At 44.8% G+C, this 18,927-nt stretch overlaps 1 protein-coding gene across 1 annotated transcript in view; it reads right to left on the bottom strand.

The window, feature by feature from the left end:
* The window catches only part of Vwa3b (von Willebrand factor A domain containing 3B), a 146,695-nt gene that overhangs the window by 45,440 nt on the left and 82,328 nt on the right, over positions 1-18,927 (bottom strand). Inside the window, 3 exon segments of the mRNA XM_051204574.1 lie at positions 1,858-1,991; positions 7,374-7,553; positions 12,901-12,999. Of these exon segments, the coding sequence (XP_051060531.1) occupies positions 1,858-1,991; positions 7,374-7,553; positions 12,901-12,999 (413 nt within the window).

Raw genomic sequence — 18,927 nt, 5'->3', positions numbered from 1 at the left:
ACTAAGAGTGTAAGCAAAATGGGCGGGCTAAAATACATGCATTAATCCAACCTTCCTGTCCACCAAGACCCAGTCTTCCTGTTATCAAATTAAGCATGAATCTGCCTGAGTGCGTGGACAGAGCAGGGTGTCAGGTCCAGCCCCTGAGTCACGCAGTGTGCCCGCTATTACAGATGTGTGACCTCACTCAAGTCACTCAGTCCGGGCTAAGCTTCTTCAGTTGTGTCATCAGTAGCCCTGGAGCTTCGTCTGTGCACTGAACATGGGGGCTGCTGTGAGGACCAATTAGGGACAGCGTGCCAGCACTCTGGAAACCCGTTCTCTAGCTGGTGTCACTTAGCAAGCTCCTGTAAAAGCCCGGGCTTCACACACTGGCAAAGACTGTAGAGAATCTCCGAGACCAGGAGGGATCCAGAAATGTTCAAGTCTCATCCCAGACATTTCTGTCTGGGGGCTCTGAAAACAGCGGCCACAGGACAGCTGTGCGTCCCCACCCCCACGACCTGTCCTTTGTGACTGTATCCACACGGCGCATCCATCCCTCAACAGGACGGACCAGGCTTCAGGCACCCACTTCTCCTGCTGCAGGGTTTGTCCTCGGTACATTAAAAAATAAATACAAAGATTTGGAGGTTGTTACATTCCCCCCCCATGGAAAACTTCAAAACAGTTGTCTGTTGTTGCTAATGGCTAAGTGGGAGAAATCACTTTCCTAATGCCCTTAACTAAAGTGAGAAGTGAGGAAGTCTGGAGGCTGAGCCACGCCTTTTGCTGTTTTCCTCTTAAGTTGGAGAGCCTACTGGGAGCTCCACACACCCACTCCACCACCTATCACCGCCCTTTCCCACACAACAGGTGAGAAAGCAGGCTCTTTGAGATAAGCATCCAAAGTGTGACAGTTGCAACAGTAACATGTCTCTAACTCCAGAGTGCTGTCCAGGCTCCGGACCTCCAAACTGAAAACACAACACTGCTCAGTCAGATAACAGGAGCAGCTGGTCATTTGTCTAAGATGTCTTTACTTAAACAAGGAAGACAGTCAAGGGGCTGGCTGGAAGAATGGGAAGGCTTGCTTATATTCAAGTGATGCTTACTGATTTGATTTTCAGTTCATTTGTGAAGTTTGGAAACACATTTGCGCTTTCCCAAATTCTCAAAAGAAAACACCGTACAATCCCTTTCTAAGACAGCCCGCTGTAGGACAGGCCTCTTTTTTTTTCTCCTAGTTTAATATCTGTGTTAATGCTTAATTTCTTAACAGGAAGACTTTGTTTAGATGAATAAAAAAATTCTGCTTAATAAATGCCATCTCCCTGACACGGTGGGCACACGAATATCTGCACAAGCAACCTTAAATCACTTCAATAAGATTCGACACATTTCCCGAGTGTTGGGACCAGCTGCGGGTGTGTGTGTGTGTGTGTGTGTGTGTGTGTGTGTGTGTGTGTGTAATCACCACAGAGAAGTGCAGCTACAGGCTGCAGAAAGGTGTCACCACAGCCCTGATAAGGAAACAGATCCCGGCCATGGAAAGGTGTGAGAGGAAGTCAGTGCCTATCAGTGCTTTGCAGAATCAAGCCCAGACCTCACGCTAGGTCTCCACCTCAAGCGCCCACCCCTCTCTGCCCTGTCAGTCACCCCTTTCCGCCCGGGGTGTGTGTGGGGTGCTTTCTGCATAAGTCCAATGTTGCCAGGCCACCCTCTTCTGTCAAATATTCTAACATAACCAGAGGACACCCTCCTCTCAATGGGTCCTTCAGAGAGGGGAGAGTGGGGCACGGGGAGGGAGTGGGTGGGGAGGGGAGGGAGCAGGGGAGAGGACCCAGCCAGCGCCAGGCAGGTGGTTTGGCAGCTCACTTGCTGACCCCTTCCCTTTCTCCACTGTACCACCAGCCCATGACTAAGGACTCAGAGTAAAGCTCCTGCATCTTCTCCAGGTCGCTGTAGCCCTGCTGCATTTCCTCAATCAGAAGGCTCAAGTCTTCGTCCTGCTGAAATGAGAGTTAGACAGTCAGGCGCTCCCACGAGGATGCAAGCATCCTGCACGGAGACAGCGTCAGGCAGAGAAAAAACCTGAAGAACCTCACCGAGTTCTTTCGCCATCCCAAGCCCAAGCAACCTTAATGTCTGTTAGTGGCATACAACGAAGGGGATTTACACACTTGTGACGGTATTGTGACAAAAGCAGGACTCAGCCCCCAAAGCACCCCAGCCCCCATTTGTAAATCTGGTCTCCCTCATCCTCCCTAGTTATCAGGAAAATGTTTAAAAACACATTCTGTCATTACACATCAGTTTGAATTTTCTACAAATGGAGTCATACAATTAATGCTCAAAGCCTCTGGAGCTTCCTTGGCTCATAATTATTTTGAAATTCACTCACACTGGAGTATGAACCTGCCATTCATTTGTTTTACCGTTAAGTAGTTTCCTGCTCTATAGTAAATATAAAAACGTATCCATTCACTTGCTCATGGCCAGCTGAACTCTTTCCAGGCTTGGGTTGTTGCAGATAAAGTATATGAGTCATTTGGGTGGACATAAGCTTCTAATTATTTTTGGTAAACAGGAGCCTTGGATAACTAGATCATGTGGATGATGATGTTGCTGTTTGGAACAAACTGCCAAACTGGTTTTCAAATGGCTCTTCTTTTTATAACCCTGCCAGTAAGGTCTGATCCCAGACGGTCCACATCCTAGGAAATGTAGAGCATAGCTGGCCGTTAGCACTTAATAATGGTCTATTTGTGGCTTTAATTGCTAACCAGGATGCACATCCTTTTGTGTTATTTAACCGTACACATAGTCTTTTGCTAATGTTGTGTTTTTCCCTAAAACGGGGTCTTGTAGTGAGATAGTCCTTCTGTGGCACTGACCACGCCCATTGGGGGGTGGAGCCATGGGCGGAAGTGACCTGTGGAAGGAGGTCTGAGGAAGAGCTGGGAATGCTCTCTTGCTGGCATGACTCGGGTTGAATTTCCTGGTGTTCATCTGTCTAGGTTGTAAGTTATTTCTTCCTGAATAAACATCTATTCGGACTATTTGTTTATCCTGATCCTTATTAAACCGCGATAGGGTCTTGCTATATATCCCAGGTCAGCCTTGAACTCACGGTCCTCCTGACTTTGCATTTTCAGCAGTGAGATTACTGTGTTCCCCCTTGACCTGGTCCCATTTATATTCTTTCTGATTAAAAAAAAAAAGTCTGTTTAAAAATTTGGCCCACATTATTGAGTTTTGAGAATAAGAAATTTAGTGGATACAGAATTAGAAAGTACTTTCCTCCTACTCCACAGGATTTCTTTTTAACACTGTAGCAATCTTTTTAGAGAAGAAGCTTCTAAATTTTGGTTTATTCCAAATGATCAACTTATTCATCTACAGATTTATATCCTATCTAAAAACATATATGCATATATATTTTTCCCAGCTAGGCATTGTGGCATGTGCCTGCAACCTCAGCCCTTGGGAGGTCAAGGTAAGAGAGCCAAGAGTTTGAGACCAGCCTGGGCTACATAGGGAGACCATGTTCTCCAGTTTTGTTCTTCAGAAAAGTTATTTTGGTAATGATAAATCCTTGGCCTTTCCATAGGATCAGCTTGCTGGTGTGTGTGTGTGTGTGTGTGTGTGTGTGTGTGTGTGTGTGTGTGCAGACACATGGAGTTCTGTCTTCTTCCTTATACCTAGCCTGGCATTTGAGGATTTAATTATTACAGAAGTGTGCGTTGAATTTGGTAAAGAGTTTTCAATGTGTAAACTGAAATGGTAGTGTGTGTCTTTTAAAGATGTATTTAACTTTATGTGTATGAGCATTTTACCTGCAGGTATGTTTGTGTATCACGTGCCTGGTGCCTGTGGGAGCCAGAAGAGGGTGTGTGATCCCCTGAAACTGGAGTTACAGTTGGTTGTCAGTTGTTATGTGGGTGCTGGGAACCGAACCTGGGTCCTCTGGAAGAGGAACAAGTACTCTTCTCAATCACCAGCCTTACGTTTCGTTTTGTCTTTAATAAACTGGGAAACTATTGGCTGTTAACAGCTGCTTACGATCCAGTCGATGACCCCACGCCCATCCCCACACGGGCAGCATTGACTAGACTCAGGAAGCTATTAATAATTTTTCTTTTAAAGACTTGAAGTCATGGGAGAGATGTGTTGGTGGGCCCTGGGAGAGTTCAAAGGGAACAACAGAGGATGTGCACATGTATGGAATTTTCAAGGGATAAATAAAAACAACAGTATTGGACTGGAGAGATGGCTCAGCAGTTAAGAGCACTGGCTGCTCTCCCAGAGCAACAAACATCTGGGATACAGATCCAGGGGATCCAATGTCCTCCACTAGTCATGTATGTGGTATACAGACACACATGCAGGGGAAATGCTCACCCACATAAAATAAAACAAGAAAAATGAAAATTAAGAGTGTTGATATGGTGAGCTATATGTTGCTTTTAAAATGCTAACCTAGCATTGCATTTCTGCACTAAATCCAATGTGATTGTGGTGTGTCAGATGTTTTGTGTATTTTATTTGTTGCGTTTTGTTGGCGACTTTTGCATATTTATACCTGAGGAATCTCACCTTCTAGTTAGATTTCTGAATCAGGTCAGTATTTGTCTTATGGGGGTGGGGCGGGAAAGTGCCCTCTCTTCTCGAAGTTCTAGAAGAAATCTATCTACAAAGATCAACGCTCTTTCCCAGATCCTTGCATGTGCTATGCAAGTGTTGTACTACTAAACTATGCCTTCAGCCCTAGAACTGATATTACTTTCATCTTCAATATTTGGTATAGTTCAGCAGGGAGGCCACCTGGGGCTGGAGTCACCTGTGAGGAAACCATTTAACTAAGAACTCTAATATTTTTGATAGATGCAGGCTTACTTATACTTTATATAAGCTTTCATTCTCTGAAATGTATGCCCAGTAGACCAAGGACCAGGCCATGTGGTAATTAAATATTTTGCTTTCATAGAAATGGCCAGATTGCTTTTCAGCGTGCCTGTATTTTGGACTCCAGCCAACAACATGCAGGGCGACCTGGTCTCTCATCCCACCAGCATGTGGTTTCCTCTGCCATTGTCATGGACAGGGAGTTCAAGGCCTGGACTTCAGCTTGTGTTCTCCTAAGGCTGGCGGTACCTGGCGCCCTCTCGAGTGCTTACTCAGCACATCCCTGCGGTCTCTTTAATGCAATGGCTGCATGTGTTCTGCAGCCCTGGGGATTGAACCCAGGATACTGTCCGTGCCAGACAAGTCCTCTGCCCCTGCCCTATATCTCCCCGGAGCCTCTTTAAGTTTTTCTTAAAGGTTTCATTCAATTTTCCAGGCTGGATATTCGAGTGTGCTTTCTGTAGCTGTGATAAAAGCAACTTGGGTCAGAAAGGGTTTATTTCATCTTACAGGTTCACTGTCCTTCACTGAGAGGAGTCAGGACAGGAACTCGCAGGAACCCGGGGCCACGGAGGGCCACGCTTACTGGCTTGCTCACTCTGACTTGTTTAGCCTGCTTTCTTGTATCCCCCAAGTCCATCTGCCAAGATGTAGCACCACACGCAGTGAGCTGGGCTCTCCCACACCAATCATTAATCAGGAGAACGCTCACAGATTTGCCTGCAGGCCAATCTGATGGATGCAATCCCTCAGCGAGGGGCTTCCTCTTCATCGAGGGATTGAGACTCTAGATTGTGTGGAGTTGGCATTAAAAACAAAAACAAAAAATAAAACTAGCCAGCACACTGGCCTTGGACTAAACATAACCTAGGCAAATCTAGAACTCCTGATCCCCTGTAAATTTGTGTTTTATATTCAGGCTCATGATCCACTTTGCATGTGTATGAAGATCAGCATTTAGGTTAAGGTTTACCATTTTGCCTGTGGATGGCTAGTGTTCCAATTATTTGTTGGAAAGATGATCTTTCCTTCTCTGAATTGTCTAAAAGCAGTCAGGAGTGTTGTGCATGGCTGTTCTGATGGTCTATGTAGCTATCCCCCACCAAAGCCATGTTGTCTCCATTAGCACAGCTTCTCCCCCTCCCCCCCACACCCCTTAGCATCAGCTACAGAGCTTTTCCCCCTTTCATTATGGCTAGACCATTCACTGTTGTGCTGTTACACATGCCTGGCAGTGTTTGATTGGTTTCCAGACAGCGTAGATATTTTTGGTTTCCCTACCATTATTTGGGGCAGTTGTTCTATGATGCATGTGGTTGGAAATGGTCTCATTCCCTCAAGCAGCCTTGTCCTTAAGATGTCCACTATGGAAGCATCACCAATCCGTGAACTCTACAAAATACCCTAAGTAGGGTTCCCTTACTCACTGACCAAGCCATCGCTATTCCCCGCCTTGGGTGGCCTCAGAGCACAGTTCCCTCTGAGTTCAGTCCTCAGACTCCAGTAGTCTCAGTCATTAAGTGTGATCAGTTTCTGATTTGTATTGTTAACTTCCTGTTATGGTTTAAAGTCTCTTCCTGGGTATACAAGAAGGCGAAAAAGCCACAACCCCACATTCCTCTAGCAGAGCTCCTTGAGTAATGTTTTTCAGGCCAAGGCTGGAGGGTTAGGGAATACTTTCATTTACCTTCCTCCCTTCTGAGTGAGTTGCTTTATCAGAGGGCCGCATGGTTACATCTCTTAGAGTTAGGGGGCAGATATTTAGCATCTGCGATTTTTAAAAAATGTTTCTCACACATGTGTGTTTATATAGCAGTAGTTAAAAACCATTATACATATGGTCTGGAGGATTGGCCCAATGGTTAAGAGCGCTGGCTGTTCTTGCAAAGGACCCAGATTCGATTCTTAGCAGTCACATTGTGACTTACAACCATCTGTAACTCCAGGACACCTGAGGCTCTCTTCTGGCCTCCTGAGGAACCAGGCATGTATGAGGCATACAGACATATATGCAGGCAAACACTTATACACACTAGGTAACAACACAGTATAGTTTTGAAAAATTAAAAATAGGACACTCTTTACATATGGATCCCTGGGACCCTTGCTTTTAAAGCAGATCCCTGAATTTTGACAAATTGTTCCGAACTGCTGAATTGAGTGGTGGTTAAATTGGATTCATGTACTTTTATATTTTTGTGTCTGTTTAAGACGATCTATCACAAAAGTAAAAATGGAAGGAAACAAAATGTATTAAGATCCTTGGGTCATAGGACTTCCTGGCTTATACCTACGGCCACAAGGTCCACAATGTCCTAAAGTGTCTTGAGACCCTTGGGCCACATTTGGACTAGTGCCATCATTAGTGGATTGGATGCTTGTACAGCTGCAGCTTTCCCAACTTGGGTGCTGCCCGATCAATCCCTGAGACTGGTAACACTCGAATAGATGAATGAACCATCTTGTTCAGTGCATCAAGTTCCCACCTGAATACCCTGAAGAATAGGATCCTTGCAGCCAAAATCATAAGCACGGAACTCTCCTCCAGTCAAGGAAGCAAGCTCCTTCAAGAACCCATTTGCAACCTTATCATTGTAATTGAAGGAGATCGCATAGATAGGAATATTCTGAAAGAGTCTGACGTGGTCCATCACTACTTCTGGTGGCTGAAATGATAAACAAGAGAAACCGGGAGAGGTTAAGAAAGAAAGTGGTATCACATGACAAATTCTTCCTATCTGCCCTAGGCAGTCAAATTCTGAGATAGGAATTGCTCATAGAGTGAGTAACATTTTTGTCTATGGGTTAGTTCACTTCAATATGCAAACCGTCTACCAAAGAGCATGGGGACCCAAAGGCCATGGTCTTCTCCCTCTGAAAGTCACACTGTGGCAGGAAAAGGCAGTTAGGGAAAGGGTTTGTCTAATAGAATCACCCAGCCTGAAGTGCACCTAAGCATAGGAAACAATACAATATAGTTTTGAAAAATTAAAAATAGGACACTCTGTCCTATTTTTAGGACCATGCCAGTTGGGCTGCGGTCTAAGGTATGTAAAGCACTGGAGAGATCGTCTTGGCCACTGGGATCCCACATAGTGGGGGCCTGGCTTCCCAATTTGGCTTCCAAACATCTCTACCAAAAGAGTAAGTTCTGCTTTTACAATGTTGTAGGTAATTTGTTTCTCAGAGATAGAGGGAGAGAAAAAGAAAACCGTCTGTTAAAAGTCTTTCCATGCACTGGGCATTTCATTTAAGGCTTAAGTTCCTGGTTCCTCCTTACAAGCATCAGTTAACCCTTTCAAGCATCTTGTGAGGGTGGTTCTGGAAGGAACGATGACCGCCCCAGCTACTCTCTGTTCTTCTCTGTCCTGTCTTTCCCGGGTCATTCCCTCCAAGTGACACACAGCTAGCACCTCCATGTAAGGTATGACTAAGCTTCCCTGTGTCACCAAGTTCTCAGGTGATAAAGGAGGAGACCACACCCACAGTTCTAGGGCAGATGATTTACACCCCTGCAGTGTGGTAAAAATCACATTACTTGCCTGCCAGGAAAGAATTCCGCTGCCATCTTCTTCCCCACTACAGCCCAGCCAGTGCCTTCAGAAACTGCCCCCAGCTGTGCCAGGACCCCCCCCCCCCCCCGCGCGTCCTCAGTGTTAGAAGTTCCTCTTTGATCATCCAGCTTTCGGGCTCCTTCTGCCAGTTCCAGCTTCTATCCATGGTTCCTGCCCTTTGCCCTTTAACCTAGCCTCGTGTCTTTTCCAATGAATCCCCAGGGCCTTCTCCGAAGAGGCTGCTGTTTAAAAGGTCCCCGGAGACTAAGCCTGTGTAGGCCACCTCTCAAACATACCCCCCGTGTATTTAGCACTATCCCCGAGTCTATGCTACTCATAAATGCACTTCCTCTGACCATCCGCTGGACTATTAGCCAAACATCAATTCAACATAACCAACAAGCTGCCCGTATTTCTCTTGTAAACTACAAGAGAAGTGTGTCATTGATGGGGGATGTCCTTCTGTGTGCTATGAAAACATGTTTCTCTTATTGGTTGATGAATAAAGCTGTTTCGGCCAACCGACAGGCATGATGTAGCCAGACAGGAAATCTGAACAGGAATAGAGAAAGGTAGTAGGCACAGTCAAGGAGATGCCATGGAGCTATCAGGAAGGTAGGACACAGAGTCATTCTCCAGTCAGCCATGACCACAAGGAGATACACAGACTAATAGAAATGGGTTAATAAGTAAGAGAGAGAGCTAGCCAGTAAGAAGCCTGAGCCATCAGCTGGACCATTTATAATATAAGCCTCTGTGTGTTTATTTGGCACTGAACAGCTATGGGACTGGAAGGGACAGAAACGTCAGTCCACAGGCCATCCCTGCCTGCTTCCCACTCAGCTCCCCTTTCCGAGCGCTTACTAGACGCTAGGTAAGTGCTGCGCTCGGGTTTCTCCAGCATCCTTCTATACCTCTGAAGGAGGGATGCAGGTTTCGTTTCCTACTAGGACCATAACAGCCTCTGCTTCTCGACTCAACAAACCAGACAAGAGACAGACCCTTGTCACCAGCAGTCACCACCAGCCTGGTCCCAGAGCCGCATCAGCTCCCAATTAACATGCAGAGACAGTGTATTAATTATGAGACTGTTGGCCTGTTACTAGCATTTCTTATTGTCTAGCTCTGTCTTAAGTATTAACCCATCTCGATCAATCTAAATGTTTCCGCGTGGTCTTACCTTACCCCATGGTCTACATCTTGACTCCTCTCTACTACTACATCTCCCAGAATTCTCCTTGTCTCCTAGTCCCGCCTATCTTGCTTTCCTATTGGCCAACAGGGCTTTATTTATTAACCAATAAGAGAAACATGTTTACAGAATGGCATCTCCCATCAGGCCCTCATTCTGGTCATCAAACAGTGTCAGCAAGGTACTGCTCTTACAGTGACTTACAGCGGAGACGCTGAGAGAGGAAGGAAGTCCACAGGGCTATAATTCCAGCTCCATGCTGGGAACCATAGCTGGCGTCCCCACTTTGTTAGCTACATGACAAGCATCCCTTTGCTCACTGCCTCTCCTTCTACTGAAAGCTTCCCTGAGGGCCAGCACCTTGTGCATCTTGCTCACCGTTGTGGCTTCAGGCTGAGAAGAGAAGCTCTGGTACTTTAATATTTATGGGGGTCGTTTATAGAAATATCATTTATTTCCTCAGAGCAACCCCGAGAGGAAGGAGGACTAGCTTTAAACTGCCGATGAGGAAACTCCTGTTGAAGCACACTTGACCAAGAATACTCAATGCACAGAGTTCCCACCTCCAAGCTGTTCCCATTGCTCTGTCCAGCTAAAGAGCACACTGGGAGCAACATAGAAAGCCCACCACTGTAATCAACCGCAGCTCCATAGTGCTAAGCTGGCATGGGGTTCCAGCGCCCCCTGGGGCTGGGGAGAGGGACAGCAAGCTCCATGCAATGCAACAGCCCTCCCTTCCTTCCTATCCTCTGCCTGCTGGAGACTGCCCCAGTTGGTTTACAGCCTCGGAGCACTGAAGAGGAAGACTCTGAAGGTCAACATCAACCTCTTCCCACAGCAGCCTGGCTCTCTCTCGATTCTTCACAGAGGCTTACTGGCAGGCTCCTCTGGGCCGTGGAGTGGAGGAGCCGTAGCCTCTCACACACCTGTGAGACAGTGAGGAAGCTTTTCTCAGCCCAGGGGCTCTTCTCCTATGCTCCTCACAGAGGATGCCAGCTCTCTTCGTCCCTCAGAGGAGGCTGAGCAGCAAGGTGTGCAGCGAGCTCTCCATCATCAGCCCAGAGCCGTGGGAAAGTGGGAAACGGTTTTCTCGCTACCTAAGGTCTGTCTGGACAGGCTCCTCACCTGTGACTCCTCCATCCCTGAGACCTCACAGGGCTCGTGGTAGGCTTCATCCGTTATTCACATTTTAGAAGGATGCGAAAAATATACATTGACTCCATTTGTAAAGACTTTGAAGGGGTCCTAAAATAACCATAGACAAAGCCGGACTAGACTTCGCCCAGAAATGAAGACTGGCATTTCTAGAATTCTTGTAACATGATGAGTTTGAAAGATGTGTGTCATCTTCTAATGCTGGCCTGACCATGAAACAAACAGTAAGCGGAGGTCGGTGGATCTAGATGGTCCACGTGTTCATCCAAGAAGAAAACACTGCCAAGTATTTTGAATCACACTGGCTTTACACAGGGAGCTTCCTCAAAGGTGGTGAAAACTGACCCCACCCCATTCCCACCCCCAAGGACTCCTCCCTCCCTCCAGATCAACTTATATGTAGAATGCCCCAAAAGAGCTCAGGGCACCTGAGCCATGTGTTGATTTGAGGCTGGGTGAGACTTGTTAATACACTTTTACACGGAACACAAATATCTGATAGCCATTTGCTTTGTTGACAGAATCTTTGAGACAGTGCAAGGTAAAGAGAGCCACGTGTGAAAGGGTCCCAGATGTTCTGGGACAGCTGGCTTGCCCCTGACATCATCAGGGCATCATGTTTCCAAACTATGGAGGGGTGAGAAGTTCTGCTCCTACGGAAGGTCTCCGCTGTGGTGAAACCTACCCTTCTAACCTGCACAACAGCCCCTCACCAAACTTCCTGACCTTACTTCACACACTTCCACCATGCTCTGATTGTTTCTCTGAGTGTGACCCTCCTGCCCAGATGTCCACTCTTCTGTACCCACCACCCAGGACAATTCGGTCTCCTCTGTTCAGAAAGTTCTTTCTCTCTTTCCCAGACACATTACAAATGCCTGCCCTCTACTAGAGGACCCTCCCTGGTTTTCTGTCCAGCTAGACACAGACCAGACAATCTCAGCCCCTGGACCGTATCAAAATGAACTGCATACATCTAACGCATTCCCTAAAGGTGAACTTCCCCGAGGCAAGGAGCACTCAAGCCTACGACACACAGGAGAGTCACAGACTGCCTCTGAATAGAAAGCACCGGGGAAGGCATCCCAAATTAAATCCCATAAAGTGCCACTTCCCTGCCACAGTCTAGCGCAGTGGTAAAACGCGGGGGCTTCAGTATTTAACCCTTGAGCCATCTGACACAGCGTACTTTAGAATAGGCAGTCTGCACACATAAACATCTTCTGAGGCAGGATACATGTTGACACTAATTCACCTTAGCAGTCAATTTACATTGTGCTGGCCTGGAAAATCCTCGTATTTACTTAACGCCCGGAGTACTCGTCTTTCATTCACAAAGCTCGAAAGAAACAGAACAGACTCTCCTGAAACTTCTCAAATATTTTCCAGGCAGGCTAAACAAAGTCAAGAGCATTTCAGTTGAAAGGCATGCTTTTTGTTTAAGGGAGGGTGAAGCTAAAATTGGGGACAGAACCAAGGATGTTGCCTGGTGACATGTTTAGATTGAGTCTTCAAAGGAAAGAGACTGAGAGCAATCTCCAAGGTCCTAGTTTGTCATAAAACATAAGCCAGTGTGCAATGGAAGGCAGGCGTCTCCTTCCTTGTGCATGGTCTCCAAGCCTGTGAATATGGGTCACATTAAGCATAAACATTCATCACCATCACTATGACTATAAATGTTCCTCAGAGTTACAGAAAACATGGGTGTCCCTTAGTATCTTTTCTTACGTCAGTTCTGGTTCCCTATGCCAGAAACATCTCTCACTACCTCCGTCCCAGAGCCTCCTGAATGCTTAGGCAAGTCCGCGACCCTCAGCTGTATCCTTAACCCTCTTTTTATATTTTTCAAAGCAAAATTTTGACATAGGGGTCTTGCTATGTTGCTTATGTTGGCCTTGAACTCATTCTATAACCAAGCAGCTGTTGAACTTGACAGCCTCCCATGTAAGTGGAATGACAGGCCTGAGTCACCAAGATCAGCTTCTCTGCTTTGTGATGTCCTTTGCAAAGGTCTCAGTGAATCCCCCAACTCCCCTACCCCTGAGCTCAGCATCCCCTTTCAGGACATTCAACGTTCATGAACTTGTCTTTGTTAGCAGTTTCAGTGAGTACCTGATCGGGTCTCCCGTCTGTCAAAAGGTAGATGGCTTGTGTTTCTTTATCAGCAAAAGCAATCTTCAGGGCGTTGAGGGTGTTTGTGGAACTTCCAACCTATGGAGGCAGAAAAGAGACAGCCAAAGGGGATCGAAAAAGCAAGTGAAATATATTCTCTGCTCAATGGATCGGGTGGAAGGGGGTGGGACTTCTGGAATAAGAGACAAAATTTCATTGAGAAAATGGTTTAAGACCAGCTATTCCAAGAAACCAAATGCCCCAGGTAGGCTAACGGGGCCTCTAGCCAGGTAGTTTGAGGTGTGCTATAAGCCAAGGCTGTGTATTTCCTGCCTCGACAACAAGGGTCTCAATGCCATCTTCATCTGTATGTCTGTGTGCGATGTTCACTCAGTTAAGGATGGCTTTGCTGTCAGCAGAGCTGAATCAAGCAGCCTGGATGCATCATGTTTGCTTCAACTCGGGATTTATTCATGCCACCTAGCATTTGGCGAACTCCAGTGTGGTCATATTGATGGCCAAATGATGAACACATGAATGTTTCTAGCATAAATCCAACCTACAAAGGTTAGGGTGGAGAATTGACCTTAGAATGCATGGCATATTATTGGTTCTTATGGGCATGCCGGGGTCCTGATGTTCTGCGTTTATTCCTGATGGAAATAAACACACATAGCTGGCAACCTGGGTCTATGGGCTCCATATCCCTGGGATTCAATCAAACAAGTTAAAATACTTAGGAAGAAAATTACACAAATATTGAATATCTAAAATAAGAAACATTATCCCCTTCAAAATATAGTAAGTATGCACTATACTATAGTAAGTATAGCTTCATTTATATTATGTTACATATATGTAACTTGGTGATTGAAAACATACAAAAGGGTATGCACAGTTCATTTGCAAATTGCTCAATTTATATATAAGAAACATCTGTCAGTTTGGGTATCTATGGGAAAAGGGAGATCCTAAGACAACTTTCCCATGGCTACTGAGGGCTAACTGTATAAATTAAAATCACAGTCAATCAAAGAGAATAAATTACGGCTTATTTTCTCTCTCACATATGACACTAATCATAACACCATCCACAATTCTTTGTATAAAAAGAGTAAGAATATACACATTGCAAGCCGAGGAGAAATAATGATAGGTTTTTTAAACAATGTCACCAAACACATCAAAGCAACTACAAATTAGAAAATCTCATGTACCAGTACAGAATGGAATGAAATCAGATAAATTAGATTGGCTAGAATGCACTTTATTTGACATACAAAAATGAGCCTTACCAAGATAAAATCTCAGACAGTAAGACACACGGGACTTCAAGATTTCCAAAGCCCTCATCTCAGACCCAGGGTATCAATTCAACAGAAGTTGTAAGCAAGAAAAACAACTGTGATTGATCCAAGCAAGTGAGAATTTATACAAAGGGCATCTGGATGGCCCTCTGCCAGGAAAACCTAGCTTGGGACCTCACACCATGGAGTGGAACCCAGGCCTGCTGCAATACCAACAGGGCACCAGATGCTGTGGTTGGCCACACTGAACCGGGGACTGTCATCCATGAGACAGACCAGCAGCCCTCTGCCTCTGCCACCCAAGAAGCTTCACAAGTACGCATATGCCACCACTGTCATGGTTCTTGCTGGGAGACCCACCACCCAGAGTCACTGTCGCTCAACTCAAATCCAGGGAGGCTACTCTGAGGCTGTGCACCTGAGCAGAGTGCTGGCTCCTGAGCCAGATGGAGGCCAGAGTTTCAACTTCCATATTGACAGCAGGCTCTACCTCCCTTGTGGGAATCAGGATGAGAAGATGGAGACTGGAAAGGCAAGCATCCAGCTCATATAGAAATCTTATCAAGCTTCGCTGTGGGCCTTGGATGCCCTTTCTGCTAAGGCTGCTTAACCCCAGACACAGGTGGGGATGCTGTGTGTCCCCCCCATGCAGCTCCTCCCCTCTCCTATTAGCCTCCACGAACTCTCCGAGGGTATTTAATAAGCACCCAAGACCCACTCGCCATACATCATGATGGGACTGGAACACCACTTACCAAACCAGACCAAACCCTGTCTGGAGAGGGGTTGACAGGGCAGAGCCTGGAAACACTACCAACCGCTATGCCAATGACACCTGGCATAGGCTGCATTACTCTAGCTGAGTGGATAGATAAAAACGCCTCAAGGCAGGACTGGCATGGAAGGCTATTAAGAGATGAATGGATGAGCAGGCAAACAGAGATTACTTCCTACCTTGTTCGGGATTGCGTTTTTACCCTATGGCATAAGGAGACTCGGACTTAGCAACTTCTATTCCTGTGTCCCCAGAAGGTCCCCCACCAGCAACAGGCAGCCCCTATTACCACACCCGGCAGGAGCTGAATGGGAGTCCAGATAGAATGAGGGGGCTCTGCAAACTAAGTTGTTGCTGGTGTAAAAGCCCACACATGTAAGCCAGATCCAACAGGCTAAACCTAAACACAGCGTCTACTTGCTAAGTGACAAGACTTCAAAGGGATTGGAGTCTCCTGACATAATAATAAAAATCTCCCATAATGCAATGAAGCAAACTCACTCATCCTACAAAGAACCAGAAAATAGTCCTTTTGTCTAAGAAAAGCGGTCCAAGTGCTGCCCTCCGAGATCACAGAGACAACAAAGCAGATAGAATACTAACACTATAAGAGTTTCAGAAAAAAGCGAGGAGGGAGTGAAGAATTTAAACAATACTTATGGCTTTTTAAAAATCCCCAAGGACTTGGGGCTTATAAGTATGTACTGTTCTTGTAGAGGACCCAAATGTCTTTCCCAGGACCCACACTGGGTGACTGTTCCAGGACATATGATGTTCTGACCTGTGTGGGCCCCTGCATTTACATGCACAATCCCACATTATACACACATATGTACACATCATTTAAAATCATGAAAATAAATCTAGTCCCTTTGAACCTGGGTGTTCATTTCAACATCTTTCCCTTCTCTGTCCAGCAAAAGATAAAACACATCGTATCCCCTTTCTCCTTCCCTAATGGTGTGTGTGTGTGTGTGTGTGTGTGTGTGTGTGTGTGTGTGTGTGTGTAGGGGATGTGGAAATGCAAGGCAAGAATGGAGGTCGGAGGGCAAACTGGGAGAGTCAGTTTTCACTTTCTAATTTGAGTTCTGGGAGACTGGATGTAGGTTGTCAGACTTGGTGGCAAGCACCCACCTTTACCTGCTGAGTGGTTTTCTGGTCTTTAAGTTCTTCCAGAATTTCTTACCCTGTTTCACCAAGCACCTTTCACCCCAACTTTTTTGCTGTCTTATAATATAAACTCTTTGCACCTTTGTGTCTCTCTCTTAAATGCCCCTCTCTCCTCCTGAGAACCTAGCTTGAAAATTTGCATCTAAGATGCAACTCATTATTCCATAATTATTTGCCATTTGACAACTTTTTCTTCAAAAACTGATACATGATAGTTTTTTTTTTACTTCATCATATCATGTAGATGGTTCAGAAGAACAGATTTATATAAAAACTTCAATACAGTAGCAACTTTATAAGGTGCTTATCAGCAGTTTGTGGAGCTTGTCTATAATCTTAGTAGTAGCATGAGACAGGATGGTCAAAAGTTCAAGTTCAATGCTAGCCTGAACTAATAAAAAGTTAGACCTCAAAAAAGAAAGGTAACAAGAATAAACAAATAAAAATCTTGATAACTGTTACAAATAAGTAAATCTTTTCTTAAAAAAAGTCCTCAAATTTTCTCAAATTATAATAGCTAAATTTAAGAAGTTTAGAAAACCCCAAATAGTTAAAATTCTATGAAAGTCATAGCTAGAAACATTGTGTGTAAATTTCTGAAAATTAAACACACACACACATATATACAAAGAGAAACAGTATATTATAGTGCCCACTAAGGAATTCTCTTCTGAAACCACAGAGACATAAGGAAGTGGCCCAACTTGTTTCAAGTGTTGAAAGAAATGAATCTCCAGTCATAACTTTACATCTGGTGAAAATATCTACTCCAGGGCTGATGAAGAGCTATGAGATTCTGTTGCTGGGGGTCTCATCTGTAAAGGGTGGCTAATGGAAACTTATGGCTCAAAAGAAAACAATAGTAGAAAATCAAACCCTGAACATGGAAGTCATTACAGAAGACCATCCTTAACTCCCCAAATTTCTCAAGTCATGGGTTACAGTTTAAGGAGGTTTCATACCAATAATGACTTACAGAAGAGCCTTTTCGGTTACACTTTTAATATGTATGGAGCATAAAGGGTGTAAATTGAAATCAGGCTTGCTCACTTCAAGTCATAATATATCAGGACCGGGAGCTGTGATATATGGCAGTTTTGCATAAAGAAAGCCACTAGAACGAGCATTCAGAAAACCATATGAGTTTTCGGCTACAGTAAAAAGTAAAATGAGAAGTTAAAATGGGACACTAAAGGAACCCAAAGGACCCAGGAGAAGGCAAGGGAAAAGGATGAAACCAAGAATTCTACAGAAAGCAAACAACCAATGGTAGACATTACCCTCAGATATCAGCAACACACACACACACATGGTCTTAATACCCTGTTACTTGACAGGGATTGGAGAATTTACAAAGTCTTCACCAAATTCCTTGATGTCTAAAAAAAAAAAAAAAAAAAAAGCCACTTCAAATACAGAAACATGGATAAACTGGAGATAGATAAAAGGATAAAAGTGATACATTGTAGATTTATTCTTTTAAGCAGGAATGGCAATGTTAACAGCACACTTCAGGTTTTTGCAGTGCGGTTGTTGGTTTTTGTTTGAAGTTTTATTTTTGTTTTTGCTAGGTAGATAAGATGGCTCCCAACTCATTGCCCTCCTGTCTCTGCCTCCTAAGGGCTGGGATACTCACATATGTACTACAAAGCCCGACTCACTACGCACTTTAGAGCAGTGAACATTATTATCAGGGACACAAAGGACGCATTAACTAATGACAGGAGGCTCAGTCTATAGAGACAGCAACTCTAATACATGTGTGCCACACAAGAGAGTTTCAAAATACACAAAACAAACTTTGATGAAACTGAAAAAGAAAAAAAAAATAGAGAAATGACCAATTATGGTTATTTTCTTTAATAGCCAGCACTGTGGGAGCTAGATTATGTAAATTTAAGTGTTTTACTCAATTTCCCATAGTTTATAGTAAGTTTTACATTTTTATGAAGCATTTTACAAATATAAAAACAATTTAGGTCATGCCAAGTTTGCCTTCAGCCATCGTGGGATCAAAATTAATTAACAGAAAGGCAACTTGAAAACCTCCCGACACCTGCCAGTCAAATGGCGGGCTTTAAATAGTTCATGGTTCAAAAAAGAAAACACAAAGAGTTAAAACCCTCTAGGAATTATGGGAAATTCAGTAGAATGTAGCCACGCTGACAGGGAAATCCGTGCCAGCTAGTAGTTTATGCTGGGGTAATGGAAACACCTCCAAAAGCAAGAAAGAAGAGCAATGTCCACTCAGAGCGAGCAGAAATAGAGAAATAACGCCAAGAACAGGATCGGAGAACTTCAACAGTACAGCAATACAGAAAACAAATGAAAATAGGGCGGCTGTTTTTAAAAAGCCATTGTAGCTGGGTTCAGGGGCTCCTGCCATCCTCTTGGTACCTGGGAGGCAAGTGGGAGGCTGGATTCGGGCCAACCTGGGCTACACATCGAGAGGCTGCCCTAGAAGAAGCCAGACATGTGGCACACACCTGTAATCCCATCTACATAAGAGACTGAGACAGGAAGGCTGCAAATTCAAGGCCAGCCTAGGTGACTTAGCAACCCTAACCTCAAACTGAAATTGGAAAAGGCTAAGCCTGAAGCTCAGTGAGAACATTCACCCAGCATGTTCCAGGCTCTGACTCAGTTCCCAGTGTCACAAAACCCAAACAAACAAACAAAAAATCAGACAATGCTCTTCAAAAGTGTCAAGGTCATGTAAGTCCAAGGACGCTTTCTCCTACTGGGGAAGACTAAGGAGTTACTGCAGTCGGAAAT

This window comes from Phodopus roborovskii, unplaced genomic scaffold (assembly GCF_943737965.1).
Source record: "Phodopus roborovskii unplaced genomic scaffold, PHOROB, whole genome shotgun sequence".
NCBI lineage: Eukaryota > Metazoa > Chordata > Mammalia > Rodentia > Cricetidae > Phodopus > Phodopus roborovskii.
This window is presented reverse-complemented; position numbering and strand designations above follow the sequence as displayed.